Below are 16,140 nucleotides of genomic sequence, written 5' to 3' on the forward strand. Positions count from 1 at the left end.
TGATATCCAACTTGTACAAAAGCAAACTAAAAAAAAGCATCAAGTCACATACAGGCTGTGATCCAATCAGGTACTAACCTTCATGTTAGAAATTACTGACACCTGAAAAAAAAAAACACAGGATGACAATCTTAATAAAATGAATCACATAGCTTTTAAATGACAAAATCATATTTATTTTATGATTATTTCTTAAATCAACTTTGTTAGAATCAGCTGAATTATGTGAGGAAACAATTTAGAATTCTATTTTGGCTCTAGCTAGGAATATTAAAATGACATAGTATCCTTATGTTTAGTTCTCATTACCTTTTTCACCATTGAAAATGAATAAAATTATATAAATACAAATTATATAAAGTATAGTTTAAGGCTCCTGTCATTTCACTGAGCTGTAAGTAACTTGGTCCACAAGCATGCACAACATATTAAAGACAGAGGTAGAATCTGCACTGGGCTGTGTTGTTCTCAGGACAGGCACTTTTCCCACTGCAAATAAAAATGTACACTTGCAGTTTCTCAGAGAGGACAAAACACTCACTGCTCTGTTGCCCAGGACTCCTGCTTAGAGTTAGTCTCTTATTCCAGCTGCCACAGAACACACACTGAGACCCTCAAGTCTCAGCCCTTCAGGCAGAAGAGAAGAAACATTATTAGGTGTATCAACTCTAGTAAGACAGATGTATTAGCAGTTTTTTCCCCATCATAATCAAATAAGAGCATTTATGTTAGGAATACCTACTTGCAACATTGCTAACTCCCCTTATATTGACGGGAGAGTCAGATGTATGTACAGGTTATCATTCCCATGCGTGTTTGCTGCATTATCTGTGACAAAATATATTGCATTTGATTTGCTCTCTCTTCATCGAGTTTAAATCAGGTTAATTAAGTCAGCTGGCCTGGTTTTCTCCCCCAACACATTTATGCCAAAGTAGTCACATTGACTTCATGGGAACTGAGTGATACATTTCTACTAAGTTCAGTTGATGGACAATTTCAATTTTCTTCTGCTCTTCTTCCCTGGAAGACAGATGAGCACGTCGGAGCGAAACAGTAATGAAGAAGCCCTACAGGTTATTGCATTGCCTACAAATCACTGGCAGGCACCCAGGTGTAAAGTTTGCTAGAAAAATAAGCCTGTAAAAAGATTTCCTGTCTTTTCCTTCCTGGCTTGCTGCTCCTCTCGCACAGCTTCTCCTTGAAACTCAGTGGCATGTGTTTCCCTCTTCTGCTGGCTTCTTTCTGCTTCCTTTTCTTCATATTACACTCCTGTTTTTCCAACCCTGCCTCACGTGTCTGACACATCTGTCTCTCAGTCGAGCTCATCTCTGGGTGTTCCTGTTTATCCCTATACCTTTGCCCTTGTTAAGGCCATTCATCCATTTAAGCAGTTTCGTACAGGTAAATATAAAATTTATAGGGCAATCTCCAGAATTTTTAAGATTTTATAAAGGACTTCAAATACTAAAACAAAGAAAATTTCAAGCAACTAATTATCTTTATTTACATTTGAGAGCAATCTACCTAAGGAAAAATATGAAGATGCCAACATATGCAAGGCCCCATTCTAGTAACTCCCAAACTTCGCACTATAAACGATTGGCTATTTTATCTCTCCAAACATCATTTGCAACATGGTAAAGAAATCCTCAATTTTTCAAAACAAATTCAAGCTTACAGTTATCAATTTATTAAAATTTCATTTAATTTCTCACTCTTGTTCCTCAGATGCTGCTCAGTCACTTTCTGCTTTATTATTACATAATTTTCTCATCAGCATAACCATGCCCCAGAGTGGACATAATTGACTTCTAAAAAACTGCCTTCCTTTACTCTAACCTTCTCAGTAACTGCCCCTGTTCACGTCGACTGGCGGATTAGCATCAGATATTATTTACTCACCTTTTTTCCCTTTATATTCTATTCTCCAGTCCGTAGGACATATTATAAAACAAGATTATTTCTAATCAGTAACTCCCATGCCAGGAACCTGGTCTGCTTTTCTCTGCAATCTCTGCCAGATAATGTATTTCCAGGTAGAGAGTTTTAACAAACTGATCCCCTTTCATCTCTCTCCCTAAGAAAAAATGTTTCCTGTTCCAAAATGTCCATCAAGTGCTTTCCATAGACTTTCTCTAGAGCAAACTGGCGCTATTCTCTCTAATGTGGCAAAACATCTCAGAATTCTTTCAGATCTTTTTTGATTGTTGCAAGAGAGACACATTTCAGTGCTTACCTCAACAGAAAAGACCATTTTCTACAAATGGATTTATAATGAGACTCTTTTACTGCAGAGGTAGTGTGTAACTAAGATAAATCTGAAGACTTTTTTTTTTTTTTTTTTTCCAAAAACCACACTCTTAACCTCTGTGTTAAAAAATAATTGAGTATTTCAGGGAATTCAAGAAGGTTGGGGCCAAAAGATTCAAAAAGATTGCATGTCCTTCATCAGTTGAGTCTGAGCCTGCATTACAACCACAAACTATAAATCAAACTCCGGTTTTGTGTAAAGGGCAATTTGGCAATTTGTTGTTGTGGTGACAAGTAAAGAAAGTTGTATGCTATCACAGAAACAGAGGCACTAGCAAGGATAAAAATGAAAGGAAGGGATTTTCAGAACAATTAAGAAACTTTTAATTGTTTCAGCTGCCTTTGCACATACTCGAGACTGAAGAAGCTCGCTCAGAACAGCAGTGAGAATTCTCAAAGCTGAATGTGCAGTAGAGGAATCTTTGCAACCATAAAAAATGTCACAAAATCTGTGTTTCTGTGAATGGGCTGTATGGGCTGCTCTGGTTGCGGATGGAGAAGTAGTTACCAGACAACAGCAGGACGGTGAGAGCGAAAATACAAGCTGGGAGGGAACTTCTGGAAGCCTCCCAGGAACCGACAGCCATCTTTGGAGCACATTTTAAAGCCGGGATACCATGGAGGTGCCGGCCCTGCCCACAGCCTCCAGCAGCCCCTGGCACTCACTGTGGGTCACATAAACCACACCACAGCCACAGCCCGGAGGGCAGCGGCTGCTGTTGGCGGGCAATGGCTGCAGGGCAGCATGTGTGTGGGCACCTGCTGAAGGAGGGGACCCGGGAGGGATCCTCCGAAGCAGGGGAGGACCCTTTGCTCCACAGTGAGCTGCTGGGGCTGGGTAACCACCGCGTGGCGTACTGTGTGGGCATGTGCTGTGCGAACAGCTTTCTGCTATTAATAAGAAGTCTAATTGATTAAAGATGTTCTAATAAATGCTGGCTGTGATCTGTTCCTCTTCCTGACTCAGTGCCATGTCAGTGATATTTAGAAGATACAGTATAAAAAAGCCACAAAACTACAAAGGTGTCATCTGGACTTTGTAAGCGTGTATCTTAATCAAGTTGCCTAAGCCTTAAACTTAGGCAGTAACAGTGCTCTGAATTCCTCCAAAGGGCACCCATCAGCCCATTTCCTGGTTTCTCCTCAGCTCTGTATCGGATGGATTTCTGTAGGACCATTTTACCAGTGTGCACATGTACTGTTTTGGGCCGTGGTAAGTTTCTTCATAGGAGCTCCTATAGTGCAGTGTTTTGGATTTGTGACTGTAACAGTGTTGTAAGTACCCACCTTCCAGCAGCGCTCCCGTAGAGTCAAGGCCTTCTTTGTTTCCCGCCGTGCCTCCTCCAGCGAGGAGGCTGCGGGTGCACAGGAAGCGGGGAGGGGACAGCGCCAGGACAGCTGGGCCAAACTGGCCCAGAGGATGTTCGGTGCCACACGATGCCGCGCTCAGCAATAAAAGCTGGCGGAAAGCACGGAGCAGCGGCACTCAGAGCGATGTTGTTTGCCTTCCAAGGAACTGCACCGCCGAGACGGAGCCCTGTTTTCTTGGAAGTGGCTGCACATCTGCCTGCCAACGGGAGGCAGCGACTTAATTTTGCTTCGCTCGCACGTGCGGCTTCTGCGTTACCTTATTAATCTGCCTTTATCTCAACCCACGGCTTTTCACACTCTCGCCCCACCCAGCTGGCAGGCAGCGAGCGAGCGGCTCTGCGGGGTGCCGCTGCCTGCCAGGGCTAAACCACAGCAGCGTGGCAAATCCGGGCTCCTCTCACGCCAGGCTGTGGGATCACACAGCTGCGGAGCGCGCACCCAGCCCGACCCACATCTGCCCTGGGGCAAAAACCAGCACTCGCTGCTTCTGGCCCCGGCCGCACGCCCTCCCCTCTAACCCCACGGCACCCGCGGGGGCTCCCCCTGCGCTGCAGGCTCAGCCACACGCCGGGCTCGCACCCGCGGCGCGCCGCCTCGCGCCGCCCGCCAACCGCCGCCCGCGGGCAGGGGCGGGCCCGCCACCATGGCGACGCTAACGGTCGCTTCCCCGGCGCGCGCCAACCCGCCCCCCCCCCCCCCCCCCCCCAACAACGCAGGCAGGGGGCGGGGCGCGCGGGGAGGGGAGAGGAGGGGGGAGGTGGGCGGGGCCGAGTGCGGGCGGGAATGGGGGGGGCGAGGGGGGGGCGAGGGGAGCGCGCGGCGCCACGCCCCCCCCCCTCCACCCGCCCCCGCCCCCGCCCCGGTGTTGTTGTCTCCGTGCGGCCGCGGCCGGCGGCTCTCGCGAGATCGGCGTTGGCGCCGTGACCTCCATGTGAGAGCGGCGGCGCCTGGTAAACACTGCCCGGGCTGCGGGATGGCTCCCGCCGGCGCCCGTTAGAGCCGGAGGGCCGCGGCCCTTCCCGCCTGCCCCCGCCCCGCCGCGCCCCGCCCCGCCCCGCCTCGCCTCCGGGGCCCCGCGGCGCGGCCCAGCGGGGGGCGGAGGGGGTCGCCGCGCCGCGCCTCGCCTCGCCTCGCCTCGCCGCGCCCCTCCGAGCGCCGGCCCGGCGGGCGGGGAGCCTCGCGGGCGCCCGGCGGGACTCAGCCCCGCCGCCCCGAACAAAGGGCGGGGGGAGCGCCCGGCCCCCGCCGCTGCCTCCTCAGCCTCCGCCGAGCGCGGGAGAGAGCGAGCGAGCGAGCCTCCGGCGCCGCCCGGCGCGCACCATGTGGATCCAGGTGCGCACCATCGACGGCACCGAGACGCAGACCATCGACGACCTGAGCCGCCTGACCAAGATCGAGTGCCTGCGGGAGAAGATCCAGGAGACCTTCCGCGTCAGCCCCGACCGGCAGCGCCTCTTCTACCGGGGCAAGCAGGTGAGGCGCAGCCGCCCCCCGCCGGCCGGGGGCTCTTTGTGCGGCCGGGGGCCGGGACCCCGCGCCCTCCCCCGGCTTTTGTTCGCCCCCGTCCCGCCGGGCCTGCAGGCGGGAGCCCGGCCTGACAGGACGCCCTGAGGCGCGCCGCGCGTTGGAGTGGCTCCCGTTATTTTTATTTTTCAACGTATTGTTTGTTTATTTATTTTTAAATTTATTTTGGTGCTGTTCCACCCTCCCCAAGGCCGGGCGGGTGCCGGCGAGCCCCCCTTTGTGTGTTTGTTTTCCCACCTGAGCCGCGGGAGGCTCCTCCCCCGCCCGCCGTCTCCGCCGCACCTCGCTGACAGGGCCGGGCCGCCCCGCCGCCACCGCGGGGCTCGCAGGGCCAGCGGCCGGCCCCAGCGCCGGGCAGGCGGGGACGGGGACGGGAGGACGCGGGCACGGCCCCGCGGCGGGCGGCTTCCCCCCCCCCCCCCCCCCCCCAGCCCCCCCCACTCCCCCGCCTGCCGCCCCCACCGGCGCCGTCCCGTCAGCGCCCGGCCGGCCCCTCCCCGCGGCGGATTAACGGTTCTCGGTGCCCGGCCGTTGCGCGCCCCTCCCCGCGGGGCGCGTCACGTGGCCGCGCGGCCGTGACGGGGGGTGCCCGGCGGCCGTTACTTTGCGCGGGCCGGAGCCGGCGCGGCCCCCGCGGACGGGGGGGTGGGGGTGGGGAGGATGGTTAAGGGAGGGCTGCCCGGAGCGGCTCCTGGCGACACGGGGTCGGTGCCCTGCGGCCGGTGTGTGGCTGTAGGGACAAAAAGTAACGAGTAACTGACAATTTCCCTTCGCCGTGAGCGCGTAGGTGCGGAGCCTGCCTTCTGGAGCGCGCCCGTCAGGAGCCAGTACTTTGTCTAACGCGGAGCGAGCGTGTGTGTGAGGACCTGTAACGGCCCCAAACCGCTACAGGCAGCCCCCCCCGCCCCGCCGGAGGGGCCGAACCGAGGCACATCGGTCTTGAAGTTGTGTAACTTGCTTACGTTTGTGCTGCACCAATGTATCTCTGCCTTCTGCACCAGGCCCTGCGCTGAAAAAGCTTACCTGAGAAGAGGGGAAGATGAGCCTCTAACGAATTGTGCTTCTCTGTGTAGTCCATGAGTGGTCAGACTAACCAGCTTGAACGCTTAACGTCGACAAATGCCTTTCTTAAAAGGGAGAATAGTGAAGTATGGCTGCACTTACCTACATAAGCAGCATTTCTCAGTTTAGTGCTTAGTTTATCAAGGCTGGGATGCAGTTGGGGTGGTATTTGCTAAAGAGTGAGGGCTTTCTTCAATAGCTTCACTAATTCCGCAACCATTTATGTCCATTTTCTTGCAGTTACCATAATTAATTCTGAAGTTTCCTTGGTGGTTATGGATTGCTTTTTCTGATCCTGTGGTGCTAGTAAGTAGAAAAAAAGGTCAGAAGAATGGTTTTCTAAGAAGCAACATTGAACATAGAGAGAGACATGAGGAGAGGAAAATGTAAAAAATTGCAACTCTTTCAGGATATGATAAAATCAGGAAACAAGGGGGTATTTCAATTAAATGTAAGGCTAACAGAAAGCAGAAATTGGTATAAAGAACATGAAAAACCTAGGAAGATTCCTTCAACTCTTGGGGGGAAAAAAATGAAAAAAAACGTCATCCAGTCCACACTTTCTTATCTGTTTAGCACTCAGTGTGATTAAATCTATGCAGTCTGCTAGTAGAGCTGTGATCCTGCTACTGAGTAGTGCTTACTCTAGTCTGTGACTTGCAGATACTTTGATCTTTCAAGTGCTGGGTGCAGGCAGACTGGCTAAATAACTGTGCTCTTCTAAAAATGGGAGGTATATGACGTAATAGGGATATGGAAACCTAAATAAGTCACAGTTTATGGGCTGAATATCTACAACTCCATGGCCTTAGCTTGCAGCAGTTACGAAATCAGCCTCAACTAACATTTTAAGCTAGAGCTGCTCTTTTGCATCTTATGGGCTATAAGCGTCCATGTCCAGTTAATGCAGTTTACCTTGTATGCTGGAACTTGTTGGGTTTGATCTTCAAGTGCAAATGCAGGGATGTAAGTGGGTAGTTCTTAATCTCCTGCTTTCGAGAGTTAGAATGCCCTAGGACTGCTGGTGAAAACCCAGTGTTGTGATTAATGTGATACTTAGTATTACACTTTTTCCCTTGCATGACTAGGAAAAGCAATATGTAGTTTAACAGATTGTTTTCAATTTTTAACTCTTCCTGTCAGGAGGACCTACGATGCATATGTGGCATCAAAGAGTGAACCAGAGTAGTGTTATTCTGTAGTGTTGTTTGCTTGGTCGTTTGGGGACATCCTGCACTCTGAGGATTCATTTTCCACAGAGCTAAAGAGCTGTCAGCCAGAAAAGTCATTCTGTAACTTAAGGTAGAATTTCCTTAGGAAAGGGGACAATAGTGTATGCATAATTCTTTGCTGTGGTGCAATAACCTAATAAACTCACAAGTTACAATGTGTTGTGTGGATCCTCTCTGTCAGAACACGAAGACAAGGCAGTTTGACAATTGGCAGCATGATTTCTGTCTGTCCTAATTAGAAAGCCTATGTAGCACTTTTAATGAGGATAGTAAGTTTGCAGTGTTCATTAAGAAAAGCGAAAGAGATATCAGAGTAGATGAATTCTTGGCATCTTGACCTAACAGGGCAGACTTTCAACAGGACCAAGTAATAATCATTATTAGGATTCCTAGACTTCAGTAATAATGCTGGAAAAATTGAGTGGTAAAAATATTTTGAGGTTTAAGTTTGGAAACTTGCCAGAAAATTTAAGGTTATGCAGAGGACCGCAAGAGTACAACTACAAACTCAGGTTTTGTCTATAACTGAGCATGAACAACACTGCTGTATTTTAGCAATATGTATTCTTTTTGGGATATAAAAAATAACTTTGCCTTTTCATTATCCTCTCTCACCCTGTTGGGCTTTAGATTTGGTGAAAACGTAAAAGTGGCTACTGTTGTTACAGAAACCATTGCCTCAGGTGGCTCTGCCATGGTGTTTACCAGAGTAAAGGTAATGAGGCAGTGTGGTGGGTTAACTTCGACTGATTGCTGGGTGCAAACCAAGCTGCTGTCCCACTGCCCCTCCTCAGCAAGGTGGAGAGGAAGAAAATGTAATGAACAAAACACGTGTGGGTTGAGATAAGTAAGGAGAGGGAGATTGTTCATGAATTAACATCACTTGGCTTGTGGAAGATAAATTTATTGTCAGTTGATGATGAAGTAGTGCAGGGAGAACTGGAGGGAGGAGGGGGGGGGCAATTAGCACCTTCCCCCCTTCTTTCCAGGGTCATCTTCAGTCTTGTTTCTTCTGCTTCCTACCTCTACATAGGCCAGTACAGCCCGCCAGTGAAATGAGGTGGGCTGTGGTCAGTCCATAATGCTTAGTCTCTGCTACGCTTCCCCACCTCCAATGTGGGGTCCATCCCATGGAATACAGTCTTACACAACTGCTACAATTAGGGTCCTTCCCACAGGCTGCAGATCTTCCAGAACTGTTCCAGCATGGGTTCTTCCTATATGGTGCAGTCCTTTAGGAACAGACTACCCCAGTGTGTTTACCCCCTGCCATGGGCTGCAGATCCTGCTAGGCCTCCTGCTCCACTGTGGGCTCTTTTCCACATGCTGCAGCTTCTGCCAGGAGCCTGTTCCCTGTATAGGCTCTCCACAGGCTGCAACATCCTTCAGGCCACGTCTGCTGCTGTGATGTGAGGTTTTCCAGGGGCTGCAGAGTGGAGATCTACTGCAGCGCAGCCCTCTGTGGGTTATGGGTTAGTGGGGGAGGGGGAAGTCAAACTCTGTATCGTGGTCCTCTTCACAGTCCCCTTCCTTCTTCTCTGACCTTGGTGTCTGTAGGGCTCTTTCTCTTCCATTTCCTCACTCCTCTCTTGCAACTGCTGTGCAGCATTTCTAAAATATTTCTTAAACATGTTATCCTGGAGGCACAACTGGTGTAGCTCACTGAATCAGCTTTGGCTAGTGGCAGCTCCCTTTCGGAGCCATCTGGAACTGTCTGTATCCAACGTGGGAGCAATTCCTGGTCCATTCTCACAGAGGCTACCCCTGCAGTCCCCCTGCTGCCAAAACCTTGGCACAAGCCTGATACAAGCAGTGGTAGAAGTTGCTTCTTAGGTTGATGATCTTGTTGGTGAGGAAGGTGCTTCAGGTCTGTTTCATGGAAGACTGAAAGGAGCTGATGGGAGTATTGAAGCTAGTCAATTTCTTGATGTCAGACTGAAACTGAAGTAGGAGAAAATCAGGTTTACTTCATTAGAAGAAATTCAACTCTGGTCTTCTGCACAGAAAAGTGTGGTAGCACACATCTTGCTCCGTACCTGTACACTATTAAGTGTAGTTTTTCAAGTCATTGCTGAGATATCAAAGTGCTTATTTTTTTGTTTCTCTAAACTTAAAAGATTGAGGGATAGTAGGAGTGGAGGAGCTTTAGTCTTGCATGTGAGCCTGCTTGTGATAAAACAGCCTCAGTGAAACATGCAGTTAAAATCTGGCAATAGGTCATGTCTTGGTTTACCTACAGCCTTTCCTATATAAGACATCTTTAACTTCTGCTGACCTGGACAGACAAGTGAGCAGTGGATAGAATCTCATGAGAGTTTAAGCTTCAGGTTTGTGAACTGTATGTCTAAGGGCTTCTTAAATGCTAACAGCTTGGGTAGATTTCCAGAAGGAAAGAAAAGCATTATTTGTTGAGTTTTGCCCCAAAGAATGGGAGTGCCAAAACTATTCATAAAACAATCGAGTTTCTTAATGCAATTTCATCCCAGCTTTATTTTGTTTGGAAAATTGTAAACACTTTCAGCTGAAGCTGTCTAAAACCCATCTGCCTGAGGCAGAATTTGGGTGTGAGAAATCTTCAATTTGAGAAGCTAGCTGTATATCTTGAAGGAATAATTTGAAGCCTTAGAAAGGGAGTGATTGCCATTCTTTGAAGCTGCTAGTAAGTAGCTCTGTAGCTTGATAAAGGACTGCATTCTGGGGTCTGTGAGACACACGGTCAGGCTGCATTCAAAAATTCCTGAAACATTCATGCAGCGTACTTCAAGTTTACTTGGCAGTCAGTTTGGTTGCCCTATTAATATTTTTTTTTGGTTGCAGAAATAGTTTACTGAAACTGGCTTCTTGTTATATTGTTGAAGTTACTAATGCAACTTACCAGTCCTTAGTATCATTAACTTCATTCAAAGCACTAAAGCTGAAGGCAATGCTAAAGTATATGTAGAAGCAGAGTACTTTATACTAGCTTATATGTGTGACTTCAGTATTAGGAAACTGGGAAAAAAAAATTGTATTTCCTGTACGAAATGGCAACTAGCTTGAAGGCTGTGTTTTGTGGCTTGTATATTCATGTAACCTAATTATGGTAGTTGAGCACTAGTGCTTTTCTTAACTTAATGTGGATACTTGTGCAAACTGTTTGTTTATTTTATTTTTTTTTTTATATGGCAAGACTGACAACTGGATGGTGAGGATTTCCTGCCATTTCGCCACTGGCAGGCAATCAAAAGTTGATACCACTTCTAAGAGAATTCACTTTAAAAGCTCAAAAGTGGATGTACATGCCTAATCATTTAGTTGTTATGTTTGAATAACTGCCCTGATAAACTTGGGTCTTACATTATTATTACCATTATTATTTTTAGATTTCTGTTGATTACAGAAGGTTCAGATAATAACCAGTTCTTCATTACAGGTATCCTTACAAGCTGCAAATAGTCATTTGCTCCCCCTGGCACCACTGTTGCTGAACTTCAGTTGCCTGTGCTATAGAAGTCCATACATCATACAGGAGGTACTTGACAACCCTAATCTAATCAGCACAGAGACGAATGAGTCTTTCCATGCTTCTAAGGATTTCAATACAGCTTTATATTTTTGGCATACATGTTTATTACAAGTGTCAGGTAATCCTCAGTGTCAGACAGAAGACACCATGAACTTTTATTTTCCTAATTAGAAGACTCCTGAGGACTGTGGAAGAAAACCTGCTACTCTAACTTCATCTTTCAGCTAGAAATTAATGAGCAAATATTCCTTTAATGGGATTGAGAGTTGCTTCTGCGAAGAAAACATCCAGCCTAAATTAATCATTTTTTCTGTATCTCATCCAGTGATAAAGAAAGAAATAATCTTCGAAATCTGAAGTTGTTATTTAAAAATTTAATTTGGAAGAGTTGCAGAGATGAACCTGTAAAATCATTGATGGAGACTGAGAATGGCTGCCTTCACCTTGATCTTCTGATTAAGTCAAAAAGTCTTTTCAGACAGCTTTCAGCTATTCTCATGTTCACAATAATCTTTACACTGGAATCTTTTTTGGATTATAGTTAGTCCAAATCAAAAGGTAAAATGCATTGGTACAACCTGTACACTCTGCATATCATTTTGTAGTTATGGTATTAAAAAACACTGTAGTTGGAGACTGGCCTTAAGCTGTAGGCTTCCATACTTATTTTTAGTTACAGTACTTCAGGAAAAGAGTAACATGCTTCTTAAAAGTTAGTTGTGTTGGTTGAGTACCAAGAGTAGTAATGCACACTTTATTTGTGGTGTATCTACTGAGGTTGATGTGTAGTTACAAACAATGTCAGCAACAGGAATCTGATTTTTTTCCTAGATTGTGTGGCTTTGTGTAGCATATCAGACTTCCTCTCGTGTATGGAGTTGAGCAAACAGTGTATTTACACTTTGTGCTGTGATTAAACTAGCTGGTTGACACTACTTCTTTAAAAAAAAAAAAAAAAAAAAAAAAAAAAGCCTTAAGTATTTGAAGTTTCCACAGTCTGCCTCAGTAGGACTTCTCTTGCTGTGTGCTTTCTGAGTATTGTAGGAGTCTAAGACTGTGGTACCTATCGAGATTGATTTGTTGAGTGAGGCATTTGATACCGAGTATTATGACCACTTTTCCTTGAGTCAAGGGCAGATCATTAGCTGTTTCATTAAAACACTTAAGCAGTCAAATTAAGTGTGCTCTAATTTCGAAACTAATTCATGTGGGCTTGCTGGTGTGATTTTGTTGATTTTTGGTGTAGTGGTCTTTGTTTTCAACCATTCCTGTAGGTTACTTTGAAAAGTCATTCTCTTGGCAGAAAGAGTGACAAACTGAGTCTGATTTGTGACATCTTAAAACAATAATATTTTGTGTAGTTATTGTTTTTTAAAAATGTTATGATCTGCCTGTCTTCTGTTCTGGAGAGATGGATCTAGAGTCTGTCAGAAATTCCTTGTCCAGATATTTCACCTACTCATTCTATTGTGATTTCATTACTCTAAAGAGTGTTAAGAGAAAGCAAACAGGACAGAGAATGATTTTTATCTTTTTTTATTGACTAGTAAATTCTCCTTCTTGAAATGAGGGAGTGATCAGCCATCTGCATTTGTTTATTTTTAATAGCGAGTTACTAAGTCCAAACTATTAAATAAAAAGTTATCATGAATATTTTAGAGCATAGTCAAGACCAGTACTTGTAATGAAACTGTAAATTAAAGTCTTTCTAATGGTGAGTGAAAGAATTGTAGAGTCTCAAATACATTTCTGCTTGGTCTCTGCTTTTGTTGAGGAGCTTGTCAGAGAGAATGAAGGACATAATGCACTGATAGGGATTTCCTAGAGTTTAACTGGCATTTCTTCCTCAGCAATGTTAAGGTTACTTCATTTTTAGGAAAGTAAAAACTTTTTACAGTTACAGTTAATTTTTGTATGAGACTGATAGGTGTTGCTGTTTGCCTCCTGTTAGGATCTTTGCTAAGGATCTGGGCAGCAATGAGGATGGTGGAGAGAGGAAATCATTCGGGAATGCCAAGGAGAAAACAGTAGGAACAGGATCTTCTTATGTCTGCAAAGTATTTATGCCAAAATTTTGTTTAAAACGTGGGGCTACTATAATCAAACCAACACTTCAAAAAGTTTCTTCTGGTGGCATGTGACAAGGAATCATGTACAGTCTTGGCTTACAGTCTCTGCTCAAAGATATTTGCTTGTCATTATTTTCCTTTTTATTCTCTTACTATCATGGATTGTCTGAGGAATTTCCTTCCTGAACTCAAAAATTACTGATCACTTAAATGTCACGTAGCAGCAGAACTGTCCCATGTGCAGACAGAGTAACAGACAGAGCAGCCTGTATGGAACATCTACTATTGAAACTAGAGTTACTTGAAAAAGTGGATCTCCTGGAGTTGCCAAACCCTTAAAATATTGTGTATTAAACTTTCTAATTCATATAAAGATAGCAACTTCTTTGTGGTTGGCTAAATTCATTTTTATTTAGCTTTTTTTCCATCTTGCAGTTAGGACAGCTGTACTTCCTTGGGAAACAGTGCAAGTATACAGTTGTTTTAAAAACCTCACATTGGGCCTTAGTACTGAATGTTGTTAATATGTGAACTTAAAAATCCTGTAACCTTCCATCATTTTCTTCACATACGAGATAAACTGTAGTTTACACCTAGACTATTATCTGGAATAAAAATACTGTTCAGGTTATTTTGCTTATGCTTTCAAAGCTGAAAAACTAAGCACACTTCACAAATAGTCCATGAGGTAAGTGTCAGGCATGGTAATTTTCTTGACGTGGGTTGGTACCATTGGTCCAAAACTCAGTTTGGCTTTTCATCATCAGAAATTGGTTCAAGATATGTTTAAATCCGTCTGTAAAAACACTAAGTAGAATTCAGAGTTCCAGCAGACTTCTTCCATGCAGGAACAGAAAAGTCTTAAAAGATTTACAGACTTAAAATAACTGAAATTCTAGATTTCTTCTTTATTTGCTTTCAGTGGTTATCTGGAAGTTCTAGGTTCTTTTACTTATTCAGACTAACTTAGCCTCTGGGTAACTCCTTTTATACAACCTTCTGTTTTTTTTTTTCTGGGAAAAAAAAAAAAAAAAAGAACCAGCAGAAAGCTTTTCTGCTGAACTTTATCTGGAAACGATTTACTCTTATGCATTTCCTATTAAAGAAATCTGCAGGGTGCATGTAACACCAGTGCAGAACAAAAGACTGATGTCACTTTTCAACTTTCTACTTCAGTTGAAGAGATCTGCTGCATTCCATAGTTTCTTTCATCTTTACTGCTAGATCTTGGCACTGTTCTAGTTCTTGGAAAACATCAGAAGCGTCAGAAGATGCTCAGAAACACACTTCCATAAATGACTAAAGATCCTGATTTCCAAATGGAGTGACTGAATTAAGGTGACCTAGGAACCTACCCTACACTCTTTGATCATGCTATAGGATAAAAACAGTAGGTAATATGTTCTAACAGGAATGATTACATGCTTTCATGAGAGTTCTCCATGCGTGCTGCGTAACCCCAAATGAGCTGTGATTCTGCAGGGACTTGTAGACAAATTAATGTATTAATTGTTGAATGACTTGTGGGGTGATTTTTCCAAGTAATGTAGTATAGTATACTCTGTATGATCATTTGTGTTAGTAAGTGCAATTTCTACAAGCCTTTAAAGTAATTTATGGCCTGATGTTACAAGGCATAGTTCTAACAGTGATAGTGGGTAAGTATCAGTTCCAGTATTGTCTTGCTACAGCTACTTGTATATTAGCATAAGCACAGTCTTGTCTTACTTTTAAGTATTTATAACAACCCTCTGAAGTATTTTGAAACTGGTAGTCTCTATAGCACTTAAACTAGGTTTGAAGGATGTAATCTGTTTCTGTACTTAGGGATATTTATTATATAGAAAGAATGTTAGCAGATACAGTAAATCTAACTGCTACTTAGTGACACTTCATTCAAAACATGTTAATCAGGCCTTACAGGATTTTGAAAGAGCCAGTCATTAAGAGGAAGAAAAACTGGAAGTGGTGATGTTTACTGCTAAGGAAACAAATACTTTTTGATGGCTGTAGTGTCAGAAGAGCTGGAAAAATAATTAAAATCTTCATAAAGTTGTCTATTTTTTTTTCCTTTTTTACATGTTTTAATGACCTATTAAGATACTGTAACTGAGATAGAGTGTGACTATCTGGTATTTGCTGCATTTCTTTTGCTTGTCACTTGTACTTAGGAGCTTGAGAAAAACAAGTGTCCATAAATGCTTAGTCAATGATAATATAAAAATGTGTAATGTTTTCATTTAAAATATACAGGCAAATATGATAGAGTCAAATGTATTCTTCCTGTTAGTATCTTTATGCAGCAGGATGGTATGAACTTTTTCTGTATATTTGTATAAATAAGTATTGTTAAAAGTGAGTATACTATAAAGCTGACTGGGAGGAGTGGTTGTTTGGCACCTATTTCCACAAATTGCTGTAATATTTTTGAATATATTTTTTTGCCTTCCTGCATTGAATATGTAACCTGTCTATGAGGTAGCCTGAGTCTCAATTCAGTAATGCATTAATGTATTTTGATAACATAGTGAGACAAGGCTTTCTGGGAGTTAGGTGTGTGTGTTCTGTAGTTGTGTGTGGTTTCTGTTCCTTTTCTATTAGTGGTGTTTCGTTAAGAAATACTGTATTCCAAGATGGATTTAAAATGTTAGTTGTGTGTAGAAAAAGTATGTATTTGTTCTACTTTTTGTATCTTTGTCCTTTCATCCTCCTACTTGTCAATATACTGCAGATGTGCTAATGGTGCTAAGTCCTGCATTTTCTACATCTAATAGTGCTTTAATATAATTTGAAAAGTTGTCTTACAGTGCATGGCCAATAGGAAATAATTGTGTCTGGAGGGTCAGGTGTGCTGGAGAGTGATGTGTTGCATTCCTGATTCCTTGCTGTAGTAGTCTGAGGATAGAACCTTACTAGAGAAGATCCCATTGTTACATGAAAATCTGTATAGTATCAGCAATTCAAGAATCAGTACCTTATTCTTTCCTTTAGTTGTGGCATGGAGTTCCTTAAACACTGGTTGTTTTTCAGCATTGTTACTCTTAAGCTTTCAATGGTCAATGAT

General features: G+C 44.3%; 1 protein-coding gene across 3 annotated transcripts in view; it reads left to right on the plus strand.

Annotated features, from left to right (window-relative positions):
- The first annotated feature begins 4,873 nt into the window (after positions 1 to 4,873).
- Positions 4,874 to 16,140, plus strand: part of UHRF2 (ubiquitin like with PHD and ring finger domains 2) — an 85,601-nt gene continuing 74,334 nt past the window's right edge. For 2 of the 3 annotated variants that reach the window (XM_032206174.1, XM_032206175.1), the window contains exon 1: positions 4,875 to 5,157. In XM_032206174.1, coding sequence (XP_032062065.1) covers positions 5,005 to 5,157 — 153 coding nt within the window. In that variant the 5' untranslated portion in view covers positions 4,875 to 5,004. Of the gene's footprint in view, positions 5,158 to 16,140 lie in introns of all 3 variants that reach the window. The other variant, XM_032206176.1, reaches the window with a different exon arrangement.

This window comes from Aythya fuligula, chromosome Z, assembly GCF_009819795.1.
Source record: "Aythya fuligula isolate bAytFul2 chromosome Z, bAytFul2.pri, whole genome shotgun sequence".
Taxonomy (NCBI): Eukaryota; Metazoa; Chordata; class Aves; order Anseriformes; family Anatidae; genus Aythya; species Aythya fuligula.